This window comes from Phoxinus phoxinus (genome assembly GCF_949152265.1).
Source record: "Phoxinus phoxinus genome assembly, chromosome: 16".
In the NCBI taxonomy this organism is placed as follows: Eukaryota; Metazoa; Chordata; class Actinopteri; order Cypriniformes; family Leuciscidae; genus Phoxinus; species Phoxinus phoxinus.
Genome location: NC_136891.1, coordinates 21,440,343 through 21,463,174, shown reverse-complemented (window position 1 = coordinate 21,463,174; position 22,832 = coordinate 21,440,343). Strand labels below are relative to the sequence as shown.

The 22,832-nt window shown below is 39.2% G+C and overlaps 1 protein-coding gene across 2 annotated transcripts; it reads left to right on the top strand.

The window, feature by feature from the left end:
* The first annotated feature begins 637 nt into the window (after positions 1 to 637).
* Positions 638 to 21,675, top strand: ylpm1 (YLP motif containing 1). 2 transcript variants are annotated; one of them, XM_079639294.1, is made up of 21 exons: positions 638 to 1,414; positions 2,886 to 3,086; positions 3,354 to 3,551; positions 3,668 to 4,290; positions 4,378 to 6,498; positions 6,612 to 6,738; positions 6,855 to 6,999; positions 7,076 to 7,165; positions 7,272 to 7,434; positions 7,618 to 7,775; positions 9,252 to 9,406; positions 9,500 to 9,562; positions 10,025 to 10,144; positions 10,246 to 10,422; positions 10,557 to 10,640; positions 12,139 to 12,222; positions 12,329 to 12,409; positions 18,245 to 18,296; positions 19,561 to 19,685; positions 19,953 to 20,133; positions 21,190 to 21,675. In XM_079639294.1, the coding sequence occupies exons 1-20, from the start codon at positions 956 to 958 to the stop codon at positions 20,097 to 20,099; spliced, it is 5,373 nt and encodes a 1,790-aa protein (XP_079495420.1). In that variant the 5' UTR covers positions 638 to 955; the 3' UTR covers positions 20,100 to 20,133; positions 21,190 to 21,675. The 2 variants fall into 2 exon arrangements, with proteins under 2 accessions (XP_079495420.1, XP_079495419.1); XM_079639293.1 differs by having other exon boundaries at positions 638 to 1,477.
* The last annotated feature ends 1,157 nt before the right edge of the window (positions 21,676 to 22,832 follow it).

The following is a 22,832-nucleotide window of genomic DNA, read 5'->3' as shown; positions in this document are numbered from 1 at the left end:
ATGATTAAACGTTTCTATTTATTTCCTAACACATTGGTTGATGCATTATCATCCTGCAAATACTAAATGTATAGCCTATCTAAATACATTACAAGTTAAAATGCACATTGGTCTTGAGGCATCTTCCTCTATCTTTTTTTTTGTATGTATGGCCGAATTCACAGTATAAAAGAGTAGGCAACCCAGTATTCTTATTTTAAAAAAGTAAGCTGCTTAAAGAAAATAGCTATGCGATTTTAGACCATTTTGTGCTGGGAAGGCAAGTGAAAAGCTTTAATGGACAAGACCCATTCTTCTCTACTCAGATGTTAATAAGTTACACTAAACTTATTGATTTTATTTACAAAAATAAAAAAAATCTTTTCAAGAAGAATCTTCTTTTTGTTATGGTGGTTGGCAAACCAGCTTGATCATTTCCGCCACCTACTGAGTTGGAGTGTGAAGCGACGTAAAGGTTAAACATCTGAGCAAATAAATCCTAGAAACTATGTCTCATTAAGTTAAGTTAAGAGAGCTTTGTGGACAATACGTTTCTCAATTTATGATTTAAAAATCGAATCAATTTCATCTGAAGCAAAGGCGCTCGCTGAACCAGTGCGGCAGGTGGTGATAATGCGCCATCGCACGTTCACGAAGAAGAGTAAAGGAAATGCAATGACGTGTTACGCAAGTGGGCGTCACACACACCGACGCTTGGACGCAGGCGCAGTCGGGCACACGCACGCACAGGCTCGGCGAGGAAATAGCATACAAACAATAATTATGTATGTAAGCGTTTTGTTTCGTGCACATCTGTAAACATAAATGATTTTTTTCGATTTGCATGAGATAGTTACAGTCTGTGTCTATAACTGCGTTCATATTTTCAAATTGTAGTAGCGATAGTTTCGAAGGAACCGGCTTTATGCGATCAGGCGGCTAGGCCTCGCCTGGCCCTCAGTGTCTCGGTTCAAGCATGCATCCCTCCTGGGGAGGATACGGAGGTGGACCCCAGCCTCCTCCACACTTCGGCCCGCGGCCTCATCAGTTTAGGGGAGCTCAGCCCCCACCAGCTGCTGCACCACCACCACCAGCACAAGCAGCAGCAGCAGGAGGATTTGGAGGATATGGAGCTCCGCCGGTTCAACCGTCATCTAATTTCTCTAGTTTACACGAACAGCATTTACAACAAATGCAGCAACTGCAGCAGCTCCATCAGAAGCAGCTTCAGTCTGTGCTGCATCACTCCGGCAACACCAACACCAACAGCGGGCCTGCTCCGTACTGGCAGGCCAGCGGTGCACCACCCAACACTTTTCAGGATCCCTCAACCCTGAGAGGTCCTGGCGGCCCGCCTCAGCCTCCTCCGCCTGAGGTGAAGCCTCCAGCGCCCGAGCCCGCATCCTCTTCCTTACCCCCAGCTCCAGTACCACAGGTTAGCGATACAAGTTCATCGGTGGCGGATGAAAAGCCAGACTTTTCGTCGATGTCTCAGCAGGCAAGCTTCTCTTGCATTTCTTCTTCCTCTTCTTCCTCTTCTTTTTAGTGTTACTGTAACAACAAAGACATTTATACAGAACATTAGATTTTCTGTTTGGGTAGAGTAGCCTACAATTTAATTAGCATATTTATAAATCATATATTTGGGTAATTATAAACTTTCTAAAAGTATTGCATGCCATCTCCTGTTGTGTGACCATGTCAGACTCTGTTTAACTTTTTCCAAACAATATTTTAATTTTCTTTTATATTAATCATATACATTTTATTATCTGACTACAATGAGTATTTTTTGTACTTCTTTATCAATGGGTCATTGAATTAACGAGTAATGACAAAAAGTTGATTAACATGGTGAAAACCTTTTCATTGCACCTGGAATACACATTAAAAGCTCATGAACATGTTTTGTCTACTACCCATTTACAAAGAATGTCGGTAATACAAGTATCCAACACAATGATATTGATATTATGGAATATATTGATCGTTTTCCAAAAGTTTCCCAATGTTGAAGTGTAAACTTCCTCATTTAAATCAGAAATCCCCTCATTTAAGTAAATATTCTGTCAAGTTTATGTAGTTTTTTTTTTTCGTTTAGTTTTTTTTACATTTGTACAGCATACACATAAAAATTCTTAAAGGGATTTCACAAAAAAAAAAAAAAGACCCATACCAGACAACAGAAAAAGGCGCAGGACAAAAAACAGTGCAGGACACTAATATTAACATTGTCGGAAAAATCGTATATGAACGACTTTACAAATTTGAATGTTTACATTCAAATATTTATTTTATCTATATTTTAACAGCCATGATATTCAAGTACACTAAAACATATCACAGGATTTTGCATACTTTCTGGCCTTCTCTCATTGGAAATAAATGACCTAGCGAATAGTTTTCCAAGCAGCTCCTTGTTTTATATTAGCTTCTCTTTCCCTTCATTCTTTCATTTTGTTCATGAAATAATTCTCTTTTCCTGCTTAAAGCCGAAGTGGGTGGGATGATAGTGCCATACAAATTACTTTATCTATTTAATATGGTAAATTTTAATAAATTAATTTTAATTTCATTTAAAGAGTAGGCTATGCTTCTTTGCCTCTGCTTTCAGATTCCAAAATTTTAAAAAAAAATTCATCATCCATTTTCTTGTCGTAACCAAACAATGGAGTATACCAAGAGATCTAACTACTTAATTGCAATTTTATGGAGAAGTCTTGGAATATAGCTTTTGTTGGTTGTTTTTTGTCCTTTTTTCAAAAAATTTTAAACATGGACATTAAAATATAATTTTTTACATTTGAGTGAAATATTTATGTTATTAAAAGTATTTAGTTTGTACAGTGTATAGTTTTTTAATTTGAACAATGCAAAAATATTATATTTGGGTGTATTGTGTTCAGGAGCAGCAGGATTATTGGTATCAGCAGCACCGTCAAAATTTGCAAAAGCTGAAAAATGAGAAGGCGAAGCAGAATCAAAGTTCTGCTAATGGAGGACATGCTTCAGTTCCTCCGCCTCCAGTTGAACCCCCAAAGAGCACCCCTCCACCACCACCTCCCAAAGAGGAACCCCCTCCTCCCCCACCACCTGAGGAATCGAAGGTAATTTCTTCTGCACACTATTTTCACCCAGTTGTTGTTTTTTAATATATTTTTTATGTTTTTGATGTGTATATATTTTTTTACCTGTTTTATACCTTTAAAAAGTGTGGTACAGCATCAATTGATTTCTTGTTTAAAATGTATAGGGGTGTAATGATCTCATGCTCGTGAACTCAATATCATGTATCATTTCGTCTCATGAGCTAAGTGTATCGTCACACCCTTAATAATTTGTCATATTTAACTGATTACTGATATTCATTACAGCCCAGTGGCATCAATGAGACAGGAGACCCTGCTGAAGCAGCACGTCTTCAGCAGCTACAGGCGGCAGCTGCCCATTGGCAGCATGTACAGCATCAAAGGGCCAGCCTTCAGTACCAGGCACTGATGCAAGAGCATGCTCAACTACAGCAGATCCTGCAACAGTACCAACAGGTTATTCAACAGCCTGCGCATCTCCAGGTACAATCTCCGGTCTTATTCAATTTCTCAGTGGTTCTTAATTTGCATGGTTGGCTCAGAAAAAGTGTAAAATAAGGTTGTAATAATATTTACGATTGTTCAATTATATCCACCAGACATTGCCCTTGGAAATGCAGTTACAACACTATGATATGCAGCAACAGCGATTTTCTCCATTGTACCAAGAATGGGACAGGCACTTTAATTTGTGGTTAGAACAGTTTCAGACATACCCACACAAAGACCAGCTGCAAGATTATGAAGCCCAGTGGAGGCAATGGCAGGAGCAAATGAATTCAACTTCAGCTCATCTGCAAGAGAGAGTCACTACTCTAAGAGCCATGCAGCCTCAGTATGGTACAGGTCCTTCATATGGGAGCATGATGGGACAATATGGGCAGCATAGACTCCCCGGACCAGATGGAAACATGCATTTAGCCGGCCCAGGGCTTCCATCTATGCCTCCACCAGTTAACATGGATGCCATGTCAAGACCACAGGGCCCACCACCTTCTGGACCAGGTATTCCACAGGGGCCATCACCTGCAGAACCTTTTCCATCGTCTGGTCCAGATTCTGTCTCTGAAGGTTCTGCTGGACCACCTGGGCCGGGAGTTCGACCACCTGGGCCGGGAGTTCGACCACCTGGGCCGGGGGTTCGACCACCTGGACCGGGGGTTCGACCACCTGGACTGGGGGTCCGACCCCCTGGGCCTCATGGAAGATTTGATGGCCCAAGGTATTGTATTAAGAATAAGGATTTAGAATAGAAAAGTATTTTTTTTTCTTCTGGAGCTACTGATTTCTGATTTTAATTTCTTTTCAGGTTTGAAGGTCCCAGAGGCCCACGGTTTGAACAGCCACACCAGCAACGGTTTGAACAGCCACCCCAGCAACGGTTTGAACAGCCACCCCAGCAACGGTTTAGTGGGCCACCCAGATTTGACAGTGGCCAGCGATTTAGTCGACCCCCCAGAGGTAATCTACTCCCAGGGCCTCCAGCAAGACTTGATAACCCCCCTAGGCAGAATGCACCTTCACGTTTTGAAAGACCCCATATACCCCCTCAACAACCAGGGCATGGACAGCAATCCAGTCCTGTCCCTGGAATTCAAACAAAGCAACAATCAGCAAAACCTGATGCACCACCAGTTCCTCCAACTCAAACAGGCCCAGAAAAACACAAAGATCGTTTAGATCAAAGTAGCCAAAAAGATGGTGCTTCCACTGGTCCTTCACTGACGGATGACATACTGGACTCAGTAGATGGATTTTTTATTCAAAGTGGACCCATTCCTCAAACTAAGGATACTAAATCTGAGAATACCATTGCTGATACTGGAAAGCAGGATAAGCTGACAGAAGATGCTTCTAAACCATCATTACCTACGGAAAGTCCAAACACCACCAACAAGAAATCTCAGAACTCTAGCTCACAACCTCCCAAAACCGGTCATGTTGCAAATGGGCCACCACAACATGCAAAGCCTCCTCTAAATGATAAGTTTAAACCTGATACAATTAAGGAGGCTACTAGGGGGCCACACATGATGACTCAGACTGGTCCACCACAGGCCACACGAGGGAGAGGAAGGGGCCAAGGGCCAGTGCCTCTTCGTGGCAGGGGCCGTGCACGTGGTCGAGGGCAGTACGGGGGACAAATGACTGATCCCAACTGCCAGAGAGAAATGATGGAGGAGGATCCCTATGACCATCAGGGAACCGATGACACAAGGCATGAAGAGGACCAGGATTTGGTTTGGAGAGATCCCTCTTTAGATGGTCCTGGAGAAATAGAGGACCAGGAAGCACCCCTTGAGATGTGGCATCCAGAAGAGGAACACTTCCCGGAAGAGTACCCAGAGAGCACTCCTCCAGGTGAACCCTGGGAAGAAGAACCACAGGATTATTGGGAGGAAGAAGATCCATACTGGGCAGAGAGAAGACCTCCCATGCTTGCTAGACCTCCTTTTGCTCCAGGGGGCCCCAGAAGGCCCCCTTTCAATCCACGATTTATGCTTCATGGTCCAAGGCGCCCCCCTCCTCCTGGAAGTTTGCAACACAACCCACATGGACCTCCTCACATGGTACCACGTGGGGGAATGGTACCACGATTCAGACGCGGTGTAGGCCCATGGGGACCACCACCCCGCCATGACATGATGGAGCGAGACATGAGACGGCCACCACCACCTCATGAAATCTTGGCGAGGGAACCAGATGGACCTCTTGAATATGATGAAGAAATTGACAGAGAACCTGGATGGCCTCATCCACGTGGTCGAGGGCTGAGACGTCCTCCTTTACCTCCCCACGAAATGGGCAGAGAGATGAGAAGACCACCTATGCGGCCCCCAATGCCAATGGAGAGGTGGCGTGTCCCACCACCCCATGAAGAAGGTAATTATGATGAGGAATACCCATATGGTGAAGAAGATGATGCACTCAGAAGGCCTATTCATGATTATCATCCAGATTATGAGCAAGACGATGAGTATTACCGTTCTCGTGAGGAATGGGCCAGGGAGCAGCCTGACCGAGACTATCCCCCGCATCATCGCCCAGAGGTCATTAGAGAGGATCCTTGGTTAGAGGGAAGAGAAAAATCATTCCCATTTGAGGAAGATGATCGATATAGAGAGGAACGAAGACGACTTTGTTACCCTGATGATCCGCCTTATCAAGAACGAGATAGGGATCCTTCATTTCACTCTCATCCTGATTGGGAAAGGCCACCACCCCCAGAGAGAGGTTACTCTCATCCACTTGGTGAAACGAAGCCCCAATATGAACATAACCCAGAGCCACTAGCTGGCCTGCCTGCACCTCATGCCCCAGATACCCCACTTGAGCAGTCTTCACCTACTGCAAATAAAACTGTACTTGCTCTTTCGCAAAGACAGCATGAGATCATTCTAAAAGCTGCTCAGGAGTTGAAAATGATAAGGTAACATTTATTTCCCATCATTGTATCTTTATTTAAATAACATCCAAGGCATACAGGCCAACTTGCTGAGATTTCATAAGTTGGAATCTTACTGATTTTATTTAACCTCATAGAGAGCTCCAGGAAAGCAAGAGGGCTTTGGGAGATGCTCCCAACCCAGATTCAACTGGGTTGCCTTCAGAACTTCCTCCCGGAATTCTTGGATTGGAAATTACACCTGAGGTCAAAAGTGCTCTGCAGGTATGCCAACTTTGGGTTTCAAATTATGCTCCTTTATTCAGAAACTAATGTCCAATATTACAATAGCATATTATTGATTTGCCACTGATTAAATTACCATTTTGTTTTTCTTAAAGGCTACCAATTTATTGTCAGAAACGGGACAGACCTTGGAAGCTGGTTTGGCCCCTTCAAATCAATCTACAGACTTTCTTCATTCTTCAGCACCTGTCCCTACAGCCACATTCATTGCTAAAACAGTGGACTATGGGCATGGTCGTGGTCAGTATATATTCTGCCTCTCAACTGACAATTTTAAATGTATTTAGGCAAACTACATTGTGTTTTCATTTAACAGATGTAGGTTCAACAGTGGAAAGGATATCTTATGGAGAGAGGATTTTGTTGAGGCCTGCCCCACCGCCATCCGAGCGACTGTATGAGAAAGGTGGGCTCTGTTCTGTTAATATTGGGTTTGTTTGCATAAGAACATTGGGTTTGTTTATTTTCAGTTGTGTTTTCTTTGTGTGTGATGAACTTCTCTTCTTTGTTAGAACTGCTTGGCCCTAGAGACCCATACTATGACAGAAGAAGTGACCCATATGGTGGTCTCAGAGATTATGACAGGGATTGGGAGAGAGATCCATATAGGGAGAAGCCAGCACTGGATTATGAGAGAGAACGATATGAAAGGGACCGTTACCTACGAGATGAACGGTAGGTACTTCAAGACCTTGATGCTGCATCTATTTCTCACAGTAGCATTTGATATTTTATGAATATTAAAACATTTCATTATCTGCATCAAAATATCTCCAAAGAGCACTAGTTTGTCACAGACTGGAAAAAAAGAGTGCAGTATTAAATCTAGATATTTTTTTTCCGTATGTCTGGTTTCAGACCTCCACCTGGGCCTCGTCCAGGACACAGAGACAGAGAAAGAGATCACCCAAGCCGCTCGAGCAGGGACCGAGAGGTTTATAGCCGATCAAGCTATGAGAGGTCTTCCTATGAAAGGAGTCTTGAGCATTATGACCATGGATCCTCAAGCTATGGAAGTAAGTGATTTATAAAATAAAAAAAATCTCTTAACTTTTAAAGATGAAATGGGGAAATTATTTTAATTTTAAAATGCTTACTCCTATTCCATCTTTAATGCAAAGTTGAGTATAATAAATACACTTGTAGGTAGGGCTGCACGATTAATCGCAATTTACATGTAAATGCACTTAAATCGAGATGGCTTATCACGATTTTGAAATCGCAAAGGCTGCGTTTTTTTTTTTCACGCAGTTCGTCATTGATGTATGGCTCTGTAAACGCTGCTCACTCTGAAAGCACTGTGAGTTTGAGTCTCTTATGCTCTAACGTGCATTTGAAAAAGCAACACACGTCAAACATCTTTCCAAACATGAGCATTTATGAACCTCCTGTCCAACAAAAGACAACATTAATAACATGCATTTACTCAACTCACTTCATAACGACAGATGAGCATCCTTCTGTGAGATGATGTGGCTTCTTACACAGAATAAGGCAGTTGTGTATTTACAAGTCATGTTTGATCAATCTGTTTCAATCTTCTGTTTATTCAGCTACATTGTACTTCTGCGCCGGGGCATATTTATCATGTCTGCGTGAGAGCGCCCTCTGGCGTTCAAATGGAGCAGTATTTTACTACCGGTCAGCCTCATTGCACTGAAAAGCTGTGCATAAAATAATCGCAGCCTTTGCCAAATCGCGTGCGGTTTTATTGCGATTAATCGTGCAGCCCTACTTGTAGGTTGATTCCCCTTGTAAAGTGTAAACACAATGGTTTGTTTGAAAAACTTGATCAACCCAACACAGCAACTGTGGCTCAGCTAATGTTGTGACTTTGGTGTGAGAATTGGGATCAGTGTTTGGGGAAACCTCTTTGAAAACAGCTAGTGGCCCAGAAATTACACATTGCACTTTAACTGAAAGTGTAACTTTGGCGATTTTCGACATGGTGACTAAAGAACATAAAAAGAAAATCAAGTTTAAATGCGCTGAACAGAAACGCTTAATTGAAATTACCATTAACTGTTTAATAACCTTATTTTATCGTTCTGTTAAGATTTTAATCTAGCAGTCAACCAATCATGAATTCTGCACTGTAAACAGTCTCAAATGCGTGCAGATTACACTACATTCAAGATTCAGGCTACTGTATGAGGTTTTGCAGACAGTTTGAGGATCCACTGGAGTTACGAGGTTTAGTCACAAGCTCTTAGTATAAAGTTCAATTCAAGCTCTGGTATAAAGTATAGGCAAACATTTTTTTTATTACTGGTAACCAATATTTATTTTAATCAAAACGGTTTTCAGAAAGATGTTACAGAAGGAACACATGACCAGAAACGTTAAAATATTGATTCTGTTCTGAGTGAACCCAGTTTTTTTTTTTCTGTTTTTTGTCCCTTCAGTTTTTAAGCCCTGGTCAATATATCATAAATAACTGAGTAAGCCTGAAAAGTTGGGTCCTGTGTAAGATACCTATATTTCTTTCCCAGGTGATCGGAGGAGCTATCCAGATGAGCGCCCCCCACCCTCCACATCACTGCCCCCTCCTGCACCTGTTGCCCCTCCTCGTGTGGAGAAGAAGCCAGAGACAAAGAATGCTGAGGACATCCTCAAACCCCCAGGTCGATCAACTCGACCTGACAGGGTATGCCATCATTATTTTGTTGTTGTTATTATTATTATAATTATGCTCTACTTTTGAATATCATGCTTTACCCACAGTATTTTTTATTTTCAGATTGTAGTCATCATGCGTGGATTACCTGGAAGTGGCAAAAGTCATGTGGCAAAACTTATTAGGGTAATGCATAAGATCTTAGATATTTTAATATGTATTATTATTATTATTTTTCCCCAAAAAAATTAGTGGTCTACTCTGGCCTGTTATGGAATTTGACAAGTCCCTCAGGGTGAATGTTGAGTTGCCTTCAAATGATTATATACTAAACTGGAGGCTGTTATTAAGCTAGCTCATAAATATACAGAACACTAGCCGCAGTAGGAAACAATTTATGCTAATGTTCTCTCTACTGCCCCTGCTGGCAATAATGAGACTACAGTGCATATTTGCATTTCATTATGATTTCATCAAGCTCGCATAGCTAGAAGTGCTTGAGATGAGATGTTTTGGGCCAAAGAGACTTCACATTGCCAAAGAAAAAAACAAATTGACACTTTTGCTAATGTAGTCTAATTTCCTTTTTTGTTAATGACTTTGTCATTTCAATTCATCCATGAAGTAATTATGCTTTTATTGATGTAGGATAAAGAGGTTGAATGTGGTGGTGCACCACCCAGAGTGCTTGGTCTGGACGATTATTTTATGACTGAAGTGGAAAAAGTTGAGAAGGACCCTGATACTGGGAAGCGCGTCAAGAACAAGGTTTGAACTTGTTCTTTTTGTTCATCATTTATTTTAAATGGAAAAACCTCTACTCATTTTCCCTAACTGATCATGTAAATCTTCCTGGCCATCCTCATCAGGTGCTCGAATATGAATATGAACCGGAGATGGAAGATACATATCGAAACAGCATGTTGAAGACATTTAAGAAAACACTGGATGATGGATTTTTTCCCTTCATAATCCTGGATGCCATTAATGATAAAGTGAAGTACTTTGACCAGTTCTGGAGTGCTGCTAAGACAAAAGGTTTCGAGGTGAGCTTCATCTTTATTTAATGTAAATTTAAGTAGTTCCTTGCTAGGAATGAATTGAAATGCTAGCCGTCTATGTAGAGCAGGAGAATCTACTTTTTAGTTCTACGTCATTAAATCTCACTTTTTATTCTCAGGTGTACTTGGCTGAAATCAACACTGATCACCAAACATGTACAAAGAGAAACATACATGGGCGAATACTAAAGGATATTACGAAGGTAATTTCTTTAAAGGGGTCATGACATGTTTTTTTTTATTTTATTATTATGTTCCCTTATGTGCAAATATAGTATTACTATAGTTTTTTTTACAAAAAACTTTTAAAATGTAGTGATTTATGACCTTTTCCCACCCTGTTTCTCATCCTCTGATTCAAACAGTCTGTTTTGGGGGTGTTTCCCCTTTAAGAGTTCAGTGTTAACGCCCACTGTTATGATTGGCTAACGTCAGTGCCTATGCATCAATTATTAACGCCCCCAGCCAGAACATTCGCGGATTCGGCGCAACTGTTTAATAGCGGGTGATGCATGCGAAGCGATGGCTCTTGCGATAAATACTGTCTATGGATAAAACGTTTGAGCCGGAATCAGAGGAAAATGAACCACAACAACGAGGACTGGATCAGCCCGTTTCCACATGGAAAGTGAAACTATTTTGAATTAATAAAAAAATTGTAACCCGAGACACTTGAAAACGTGAAATTATTTGAAAGACACTTGAAATTATTGTTGCATAATTATCCTATAGCTTAATTTGCTAACAGTTTAACATTTATTTAACTAATTTCAATGAAATGATAGGGTACGTGTACCACGGACAAAAATGCAAGCACAGGCCATCTTTGAAGATGCAGCATTGATAAAGGCAACATTTTTAATTTTCTATCACATGTAGGACTACTAGAAAGGCGACATATTTTCAAGATTCTCTTATAAAAATGTGTTTATATCAGCCAGTGATAAAAAGTAAGTTTGCGTCGTCGTTGTTGAGCCCAGACTAGTCGGCACGGACTTATCTTTGAGCAACAGTTATCTGGCAAAGCCAAGCATCATATTGGGATTTTTTCTCAAAACAGTCATCCTTAAAATGTAACGTTATAGAACAAACGCTTAAACTAACACTGCCGTGACTGAGACGTCCGCAAAAAATAAAGTGCATCCATTTTACCCTGACGTCTGGATCTTTCGGCAGCGTATTCAAAGATGTTGTTTGTCCACAGCCAGGAACAGCACATCTGCGTGGCATCGTAATTTTCCTGTACACAGACCCACTCGCTGTGTACAGACCCACTCCTGTACACAGACCCACTCGTCGACTGAACGCTTGTGAGGCGCGCGGCGCGGGCGCGACAACGATACGAAATGAGCGTAGTCGTCTTGCGCTTAAAGCTTAGTTGTCTTTTGCTGGAGGCGGTCATATGCAAACGTTGGTACGTCACTTCGAACCGTGACGTCACTTCTTACCATGGATCCAGAACGAGCTGTATTTAGAGCTTGATTAAATAAATGATTCGTTTATAATGGGGAGGACGTCTTAAGCTATGAAACTTGCAGGACATTTTAATGGTACAAAGACCTCTTATATACCAAAAGATCAAGGCAAATTTGGTTTCTCATGTCATGACCCCTTTAACTTAATTTACGGTTTGAGTAATACCACCAGAACTACATGGTCATTTTTCATGAGCCTGACTAATAATATGCATTTTGTGCACAGCTGGCCAGTGGCTGGGAGTCTGCACCACCCCATATGATACGACTAGATATCAGGTCTCTACTGCAGGATGCGGCAATTGAAGATGTAAGTTTGTTGATGACTTGTGCCATTATTATGTTCATTAAAGAAATTGAAAATTAGTTTTCCTTATTCTTTTCTTCTCATACTAACATAACTGCTTTTGTGATAGGTGGAGATGGAAGACTTCAACCCATCTGAAGATGAACCAAAGGCTGAAGTGAAAAGGGAGGATGACGACGAGACGGATCTGGTAGGACCTCACGTTGCATGCATGCTTCTTTTATCCAATAATTTAAACTGTGACTTTAGTTACTTGACCCAGTTTCTCACCTAAACAAGGTAAGTACTCTTATTATTGATCAATGTTTCAGGATACTCTTTCCCAATCCAAGTTGACAAAGATGAAACCAATTAAAAAGAATATTCCTGAGACATGCGATCTCCTGGGTTTTTTGAAATGGTTGCAATCCATATTCTAAATATGGATTATTAAATGCTTTCTCCAGCAAATATATTGGCAACAGCAAATGTCATGTTGTCTCACTAAAGGCAGTTACTTGACCTAACTTGAAAGTGTTTGAAAAATTAACAAACTTTGATGCCTTAAAGTATTGTAATTTATAATGGTAATTATAATTGTCTTTTTCTGTTTATTTTCCCAAATCTTCACATTTACTCAATCCTTATTTAAAGATCCACCACATTTTAGATCATTTTAAATAATATTTTACTTATGAAACTGTCCATTGAGACTTGTAATTGGTAATGTATATTTTTTTCAAATGTCACTGGCAGAACTGATCTTTTGAGTAAAATGTAAGCTAAGCTTTTAGGGTAAAACTAAGCGCACTTTCAACTCAAGCATTGCTATAGCTACTCTTGAGTGTAAGATTTAAGCAAATACAAGTCAGCTAGTAAAACTTCAGACTTTTGATGGCTTATTTAGAGCATTTTTGTGCTATGGCTTCCAAATGGATGCAAGAATTTCCCATGATGTAGCTGTTTTGTGTAATAAATCTTATTTTATCTAGCCAAATATTAAAACAGCCTCACAATTGGTATGCTCTTCACACAGAAACACACCTGTATTGTATGTCCTGCTTGATGTTGTAGTTGAACTCCTAAAACAGGCCTTTTGTTGTGGGACTTGAAATTCAATGCAATGCTGAATGCATCTCAGTTTTGTCTTGTAGGAAGCGCTACATTACTCTGCACTATTGTCTTTGTGGCTTATTTTAAAACAGGTCTCACAATAGAGCCATTAATTCTGTCAAGCTACTTTTAGAAGGAAACTTGTTTCTTTTTTTTTTGGTAAATGTGTCAAGACCTAAACCTAAATCACAAGCTTGCCATACAAGTTGGTCTTTATTATGTTGATAAAAGCTTAAACTAGGTTTGTTCTAACAAGCTGGAATAACAGTATCCAAAATTACTAAATTTGTATTGTGAGAGCATTGTAAGAAAGCGAGGAAGCTCTTACATGAGGAATTTACATGCACGCTAAAGAGATGATGGTTTTTCCTTTCATTAAAAATTGGAGATTTGGGGGTCTTAAAGAACAGTTGACCTGAATGATGGATTACCAAATGAGGGCAATTAAGCTTTTCTACATTTGAAAAAAAAGCTATTTCAGTCTGTTTTATGCCGGGTTTTGACTACACGATATCATTCGTAAAAGACGCCAGGACGCAAGAATCGATCAATTAACATCTCGTTAAGTGTGTCACTGTGGACGACAACTGACGCCACGTCTGTGATGCTTCACGACAGAAAGACTAGCATGTTTCATTTTTTTCGGCACTCCACTGAAAAGAGGGTGGAGGTTTAGGGGCAGTCGTGGCCTAATGGTTAGAGAGTCAGACTGGTAACCCGGAGGTTGTGGGTTCGATTCTCAGTACCGCAGCAAACGCTCTGTTGTGTGTTCACATGTGTGTTCACTACTCCTGTGAGCACTAACTTGAATGGGTTAAATGCTGAGGACACATTCAGAGTATGGGTTACAATACTTGGCCTTCACGTTAGTCACTCACGACGAGTTCCTCACATCTGTGGCATTGAACACGAGAGAGAGATGATGGTTTTGGTGCTGCTAGGTGGAATTATGCAATGAAGGAAAAGTTTGTGGGACTACCACGACAGATTGAAAAAAGATTAATGCTGGCGAACGATAGCAGAGGCGCCTCAGCAACCCGTTGAGTACTGGAATTAGCATGAAGCTGACAGGCCGCTTCTGTAGCTTTTGTTTTTTAAGTTCTTGTTTCCGGAAGTCAGTCGCTAGTTCTGCCTTCTCAATGACATCACATATGTTGTTAAAGATGGCAAGTGACGGTTGGTCTGGAAGCAACGTGTAGTCTGACATGTTTTTTGTCCACGACACGAATTTAGGAGTCAAAATCACATAATCTGACACAGTGACTATCGTAACAGATAAAACATATTGTGTAGTCTGAACCTGGCATTACACAGCACTGTTTTAAACAGACGAATGACATGGTGTATTTTAGTTTAAGTAAAGGATTATTTTATTTTGAAAAGCAAACTCAAGTGTTGTTTTCGATAAAGTTTGTCCATATGCTTATTGTTACTTGCAAGACAAAATTCATAAATAGTTTTTTTTTTGTCTGTAATTTTTGTACATCCAGCTTTGTGGCCCCTTTTGTTTGGTGAAGTATTGTTAGAATGAAGTTGACAGTCTTTGTAAACTTGCTGAAATTTTTGAATATGTAGCACTGAATGAAGAATGCGTAAGCCCAAATCATTGCAGATCTCAAAGGCCATTTTCCTTTTCTATACCCCAACTTTTTTGATTCCAACTTAATACATGTATTTTGGCTTGAAACAAAGTAAAGCGTAAAGAAAAGTAAAACAAGAAAAATCTATGTATCCTTGTTTTGGTCTCAACATTTAATCAATTCATGCCTCTCTGCTGGTGTCAGTAGCAGTCATGTAAAGCTTAAAAAAATGCTATATTTCAGGACCATTTTCAGTACACATTACTTTCAACCACTAACGTTAACCATGATTGAATGCATTCTAAATATTAATATATTTCTAATGAACTGCTGGGGATGTAAGAAACCGTTCAGATCTTTGTAAAACACTAGATCTCTCCCAACCTGGCTTTTCAGTCCCATATACCTTGTAATACTTATTCAGATCTTTAAAATAGTTGAAGAGCAGTATCTATGTTCTTGCAAATTATGCAGCAATATTTCATTTTAATTCTATATTTATTGGAACTGGTGCAATTATGTCCTATAAACTAGGCATGTGCACCATGAATAATTAATTATTGGAAGAGATAATTTCAATGGTGATCATTGTAAAATTAAACTTAATCACTTAATCAACTTTAGCTAATGTAGCCAAATGTATTCAAAATCAACTGAATCAATTGGCAGTGCAGGACCAATAACTACAAACCCAATAGCCAGAATAAACAGAAATCATCCAATAAAAGTCCTGATTTGAATGCACTTCTCATCATGCATGAAAAGTACTTGTACACATAACGGGCAGCAAAATCGTGTAAAAAAAAAAAAAAAAGCTCTGACATATTGTTAAGTAAGTTTAATTTCATAACGTTTCCCATTTAAGCTGGTAAACTCTATCTTGCTCATCTTCTGAGTGGACACAGAGGACATGGGAAAAACGAATGCATGCGAGGTCTGAGAATTTTTTTCCTGCTCTAGTCTACACTTTAAAAACAATACATTATTTTGAAATGTGTAACATGGCAGAATTTTTAATGCAGCCTTTGGAAAAACAAGACGTTTACATTCATGTTTTTTGCACATTTATGTTTGCTTTATATTTTTACAATGTCGACTAGAGCAGTCTAGTCGAGTAGTTTCACACATCCGTATTATAAACTATAGCTATGACACAATTATGACCTGCACAGGGATTTTTTTTTTATGATCCATCACACAAACATCACTTGATGCATCAATGTTCCAGGGTGTTTTGAGTTTTCACACTCTTACCAAGAGTGCATATTTACAGCTTCAAACTTTGTCATGATTAGTTGCAAGTTGCAACACCAATTATTGTTTTTGATTTATGTATATGTTTGTGTATCTTTGAGAAAGGATACCAAACAGTTCTAAATCTATGTAAGATTAAGATTTTATAATCCGCTAGTTTATTTGTCTATTATAGACTACTCGGTAGCAAAGTGCTTTTGGACTGAACCAAGCATGCAATCTGTACTTGTGGCTGTGTAATTTGAATATATATAGAATTTTATTAATCTACACACAATAGAAAAAATAATGCATTGAGGCCAAATGTGTGTTCATTATAAAACATTCGAATGTCTTATCCAGAAAAATAACGGATTGTCCACATTTTTTTATAAAAACTTTTATCTTTAGCCCTGTAGAACAGGGATTGGCAACGTCGGTCCTAGAGGCTGCGGTCCTGCAGAGTTTTGCTCCAACCCTAATAAAACACACCTGAACAAGCTAATCAATGTCTTCAGGATTACTAGAGAGTTACAGGCAAGTGAGGGTTTTCTTTTTAGGGTTGGAGCTAAAGGACCGCGGACCTACGTTGCCTATCCGTGGTGTAGATGGTCTCAGTGTGGATGACTAACCAGTGATTCTCAAAGTGTGTGTGGGGGGCGCTCTGCCTTTAAAAAGCGGCACCAAACGCCAATTCCACTGAATCGTTCTTCAGACTGATTTAAAAAAAAAGTTTAAAGTGGGGCGTGGCCAAAAAAGTTTGAGAACCACTGCCTTATGCCAAAGATTTGTTTTCATTCTTGATATTTGTGTAAAAAGCCAGTATTAACTCTTTCCCCGCCATTGACGGAATTTTCCAGCACCAGCAATCTGTTGTTTCACTGTTATACGTTAGGGGGCACTATTGCACACCTTCTAAAAGAGTACTGAACCTCCTGATCAAAACACGTGCAAGGAAGATTCAAAAACAAGCTATATCATATGTAATAATGCATATGTAAAATGTTGGCCGTTTAAATCACCAACATTTAAACGGCATATAAATCAAGCCTGCCTAATGTTACCGAGTGAAATGTCGATCCTGGACGAGCTATAGGACTGTGAAAGCATTAGGGATGTTGATGGACTCGATCTACTCCATCTGGCTTTTGATCATCATTCTTAATCTGATCCAGATGTAGTCTCTGACAAAAACAAGATTTTTCTCAGCTTTTTTGTTCAAAATGTTGCTTTTTTTAAAATTAAAGTTAACCACATTTAAGTGTTGATTAAAAAAGAATGCATGAAGCTAGAATAAAACAGGCGGTCTGTTCTTTCTTTTGATAAATGCATGTTCAGATATTCATACAACAAAATATTCTGGTGGCCATGACACTTGTGAAAATTACCAAAAACGCTGGCGGTGGCTGGCAACTTATAAACAAATAAAAAAATAAATGCTGGCGGGAAAAGAGTTAACATGTAGACATTTCAATTAAATTATGATATGGGTATTTACATTACATTTTAACTTTTCAGATTTTAATTGGTACTTTAACTGTATTCCTATAAATGAATGGAAATTCTTAATTTGAAAATGACAACTTCCCACTTTTCTATTTATATATTCAGCTTCCTTTAGGTCAGTGTTTCTCAATCCAGAAATCCAGTGTTGTGGCGGTTTCTGTTGGGCAGGATTGAGAAATACTTCTGAAGGGTGCAGAGAATAATCCTTTTTCATTTAAAAGTGGACTCCTTTGTCAGTCTTGAGTAATTCCTGTGTGTTGTGCTCTTGGCTTTTTGTCTTATCCCATAATGACCGATCTCTGCTGCAAAAATGTGTCTTGGCTTTGTGATTTACAATGAAATGAATGTGTAAAGCAGTCAACGAACCTCAGTAGTATTAAAATATGCATGCTCTTCTGTATTCAGTAGACATTGTTTATCAATTGCTGAGAGCTCATTGATGCCTTTGTGACTTATTAATGATCTCTTTTTCAAGCTTATTCTCTCATCATCCAAAGCATCATCATTGCTCCCCAGCCCCTATTCTATCCCTGTCCACCCTCTGTCACACTGTCTATCCCCTCTGTCTCTCATCCCCTGAGGATTAACAGTTGGAGTGTCTCTCTGTAATATAGGGATACCTTCCGAAAAGCAAATGGGAGATGGATACTTCAGAAGCCAAGCTTGGTGGGTATTTATTTATTTGTAGTTAGATAATTTAAAGCAGTTTATGTCTGTACTGTATGTTGTCTTTTATTTATATATATATATATATATATATATATATATATATATATATATATATATATATATATATATATATATATAAATATAATTGATTTAAATATTTGGTGTCTTATGGGTAATTTCAAACTTTTCCCCTGGGGTTAATTAAGTTTTCAAGATTTCACACTCTACATTTGCAACATTGTACGATTGTAAATTATCCCTGGATATACAAATGTACAAATTCAAATCATTCTATTTGCATTTACTTAGGTTAGTAGTACCAACAATTGGATAAACACTGCATCTGAACTGTTTTATTAACTGGTTGTCCATCTGTTAGATTATCGTTGAAGATCTGCTCTGACTGCTTTAAGCCGCTTGAAACATTAATTTTGCTCTCAGACAGTTAAATACACTGCATTGAAAGTATATGTATGTATGTTTAGGGGCGTTTTCACACCTGGCTCATTTGAAGCGCTTGTTTCGTAACATGCTGCATAAACTCGTGTTTAAAAATCGCGTTCAGATCCAGACTAAAAACAATCTGTCTATGATCACCCGAACAAAGTGGTCTTGAGCGGTTCGCTTGTGGTGAGAAAGCAATCCAACCCAACGGACCCATTACACATGTTGCCTGGAAAGCAGCACTGTTTGTTTTGCTAATGCCTCTCAACATGAATTGTGGATTAACCTGGAGCAAAGACAAAGTAAAATACCTATTTGAAATGTATTCTGATGAACATATTTCAGAACTAATAAACTTAATGTTTATTCTTGCTCAAAATTATAAAGTAATATAGTGACAGCTACAAAGAAAGCCACAATAAGCCTGTGGAGCTGTTGTCTATCCCATCCGGATGGATGAGCAGAATCCCAGGACACAAACGGGTGCACTGACCAATGAGAGGACAGTTTAAGAATAAAATGCAACCATTTTAATCCCTGTTTCGAATAATCTACAGGTCTGAAAACGCTTTTCATGAGTGCTAGATGGTTAAAAAATGCAGACCCATCCCTGTTTGTAAAGGCCTCGTAACTACTAAATCCTAATGAACTGTGCATAGGATATACATATTCTGTTATAATCTATGGCTGTGTAAAGACATAATAGCTTTTTTTCATATTACTATGTAATTTACCAGGTTTTAGTAGCTTCGACTCAAATAAATGTTCATCGGATGTAGAATTGATGATGACTTTAGATGCTACTTTGTCCTTCCAGACAAGTTGGATGGTCTGGCAGGAGGAGGCAAGAGAAAACGAGACACTGATGTGTCCGGCATGGAAGACTTCCTTCAGCTGCCCGATGACTATGCCAGCCGCATGTCTGAACCTGGCAAAAAGAGGGTAATGTGGTGCACATATTATGTTATGTATTTGCTTTCACTCACTGTTTGTGGTCACCTATTGTTCAGTTTTTCATTTTGAATGTTCTTGAGAATTGCAGATTGAAAGCCCTCTTTTGAAAATGATTGAATTGTTGGTCTGTATTTTTATTTTACTGAGCAACGACTCTCACTAGTTGGTGACCATCTGATTTGAATTTTCATTGCTTTTCTTGAGGAGGGTCATGATTTAAACATTTTGCACTCATTAAACATGCTGATCTTCCAGGTGCGCTGGGCTGATCTCGAAGAGAAGAAGGATGCCGACAGAAAACGTGCGATTGGTTTTGTAGTCGGTCAGACAGACTGGGAGAAAATCACGGATGAGAGCGGCCAGCTTGCTCAGAGAGCTCTCAACCGCACCAAGTATTTTTAGGAGATTTTGTAATGACAATTGTACAGCATTTAAGGTGAGTTGCTAGTAATTCATCTCTTTTGAGTAGCTAAGACTGATAGTAATTGCTCTGTGGATAGAAAGCTAGAGACATGAGTTTTGTTTCCCGTTTTGTTAAATGTTCCCATTTTTCTAAACTTTAGAACATGTTTTCCATCAGGTTACTCATTTACATCAAATGTTTCTTAAAGGGATAGTTCACCCAAAAAATGTAAATGCTGTCATTTACTCACCCTCATGTCGTTCCAAACCCGTGAGGCTTTCGTTCATCTTCGGAACACAAAGAGATTTTTGTCCCTCCATTGACAGTCCATGCAACTACCACTTTGACGCTTCAAAAAAGTAAATGAATTGTAAAATTAATCCATATGAATTGAGCGGTTTACTCCAAATTGTCTAAAGAGACTCGGTCGCTTTATATGATGAACAGATTTAATTTAGTCTTTTATTCACATATAAACATTGATCTGCAAACATGAACCAAAACTGTTTGACACGTGAGAACAAAACTCTTGCAGAAGCTCAAATGTGCTGTGTAACGAGAATTAATCTCAATGGTTCTCGCACTTCAAGTGAACATGCTTGAGCTTCTGTTTATCATAACTGATGTGTGCATTGATGAATGTTTATGTGCATAAAAGCTTAAATTCAATCTGTTCATCATATAAAGCGATCGTGTCTCTTAAAAAAATGTGAACTGTTTGAGCATCAAAGTGCTAGTTGTGTAACTGTCTATGGAGGGACAGAAATCGCTCAGAATTCATCAAAAAGATCTTCATTTGTGTACCGAACATGAGGTAAACTCTTACGGGTTTGGAACGACATGAGGGTGAGTGATGAAATAATTTTCATTTTTGGGTGAACTAACCCTTTAAGTCTTAAGATCATTTTGAGCATAAAATCTAACAAAAACAGCTTATGTAGTTTCTGAAGGTGTTTTTGTTTGTTTTTTTGTTTGACGTGTTCCATAGTTGTGTTCTTCGTAGTGAATGCGACCCACTGTCATTATTACAAACACGTTTTAAAAATTCTCTCTTCGTGTCTTTTTAACTTGTCTTTTTTCCTGTTGCAGGTTACCATGAAATTCTTCATTTTCAATGTGTACTGCCTGATGAAGAAAGAGCATTGACTCTTCAGTCGTTGGTCGATCATTTAGTACACTTAATGGCCTTGGTATAATATCTGGTGTAATGTAAATGCCTTTTTGTTTTATCCACAATCTTATTTTAATAGCTTAAACATTGTGTGATGTTTTGTAGCAGTGGTACATTTGACTGTCTGTGATTATCCTTACTTTTTGTTAGTTTTATTCCATAGATGTAATGTATTTGGCTCTGAAATATTCCTGTAGTTCACACACATGTACACACCCAATAAAGCTTACAAAACAGTCTCATAAAGAACCCTTATACAGTCATTTTTCATTGAGTTGCTGTTAAAAAACTGTCTGTTAAGCTGAATTGTGAAACTTTGGTTGGTGGAAGCTGTAATTAAAGATTCAAAAGAAACTGTTCAGATTGATGCAAGAAACATGACCAATACATTTTACTTACAAAGTAGTTTACTGGCTTCTCATGTTGCAACAGATATTGATTGACAGGTCTGTTCCATTGGTTGTTTTTTGGCCTGCTCCTTGCTATTTGGTTTGCCACATAAGTTGCCAGGAAACATGGGAAGGAATTTTACTCAAAATACTTGACATACAGAGTTTGTCTAGACCTAAATCTTTGTGTATACATTTGAATTATACATTATATATTTGTATACATGCACCCTAAAAGCCTTTTATATCTAAATAATGCAAGGATGCAGTTCAAACATGACCTCCATGCTTTTGTCTATTTTTAATAGACAATCTGCCCTGTATATGCTAAGAACTAGGAATTGGCTTTATTAATTACCAAGTCCATATCTGCAGCAACATTGACTGTTTATGCGAGTATATATTATGATGTCAGTCGGATTGGCTGAATATACACTCATCAGCCACTTTTTTAGGTAGACCTTGCTAGTACCGGGGTTGGACCCACTTTTACCTTCAGAACTGCCTTAATTCTTCATGGCACAGATTCAACAATGTGCTGGAAACATTCTTCAGAGATTTTGGTCCATATTGACATGATCGCATCACACTGTTGCTGCAGATTTGTCAGCTGCACATCCATGATGTGAATCTCCCGTTCCAGTACATCCTAAAAGAGCTCTATTGGACTGAGATCTGGTGACTGTGGAGGCCATTTGAGTTTAGTGAACACGTTTGACATTGACAAGAAACCAGTTTGAGATGATTTGAGCTTGGTGACGTGTGTTATCCTGCTGGAAGTAGCCATCGAAGGATTGGTAAACTGTGGTCATAAAGAGATGGACATGGTCAGCAACAATACTCAGGTAGACTGTTGTGTTTAAATGATGATCAACTGGTACTAGAGACACAAAGTGTAGCAAGAAAATATCCTCCACACCGTTTACACCACCAGCAGCCTCAACTGTTGATACAAGGCAGGATGGATCCATGATTTCATGTTGTTTTCGCCAAATTCTGACCTGACCATCTGAATGGCACAGCAGAAATCGAGACTCATCAGACCAGGCAACATGTTTCCAATCTTCTATTGTCCAGTTTTGGTGATCCCGAGTGAATTGTAGCCTCAGTTTCTGTTCTTATCTGACAGGAGTGTCACCGGTGTGTCTTCTGCTGCTGTAGCTCTTCTGCTT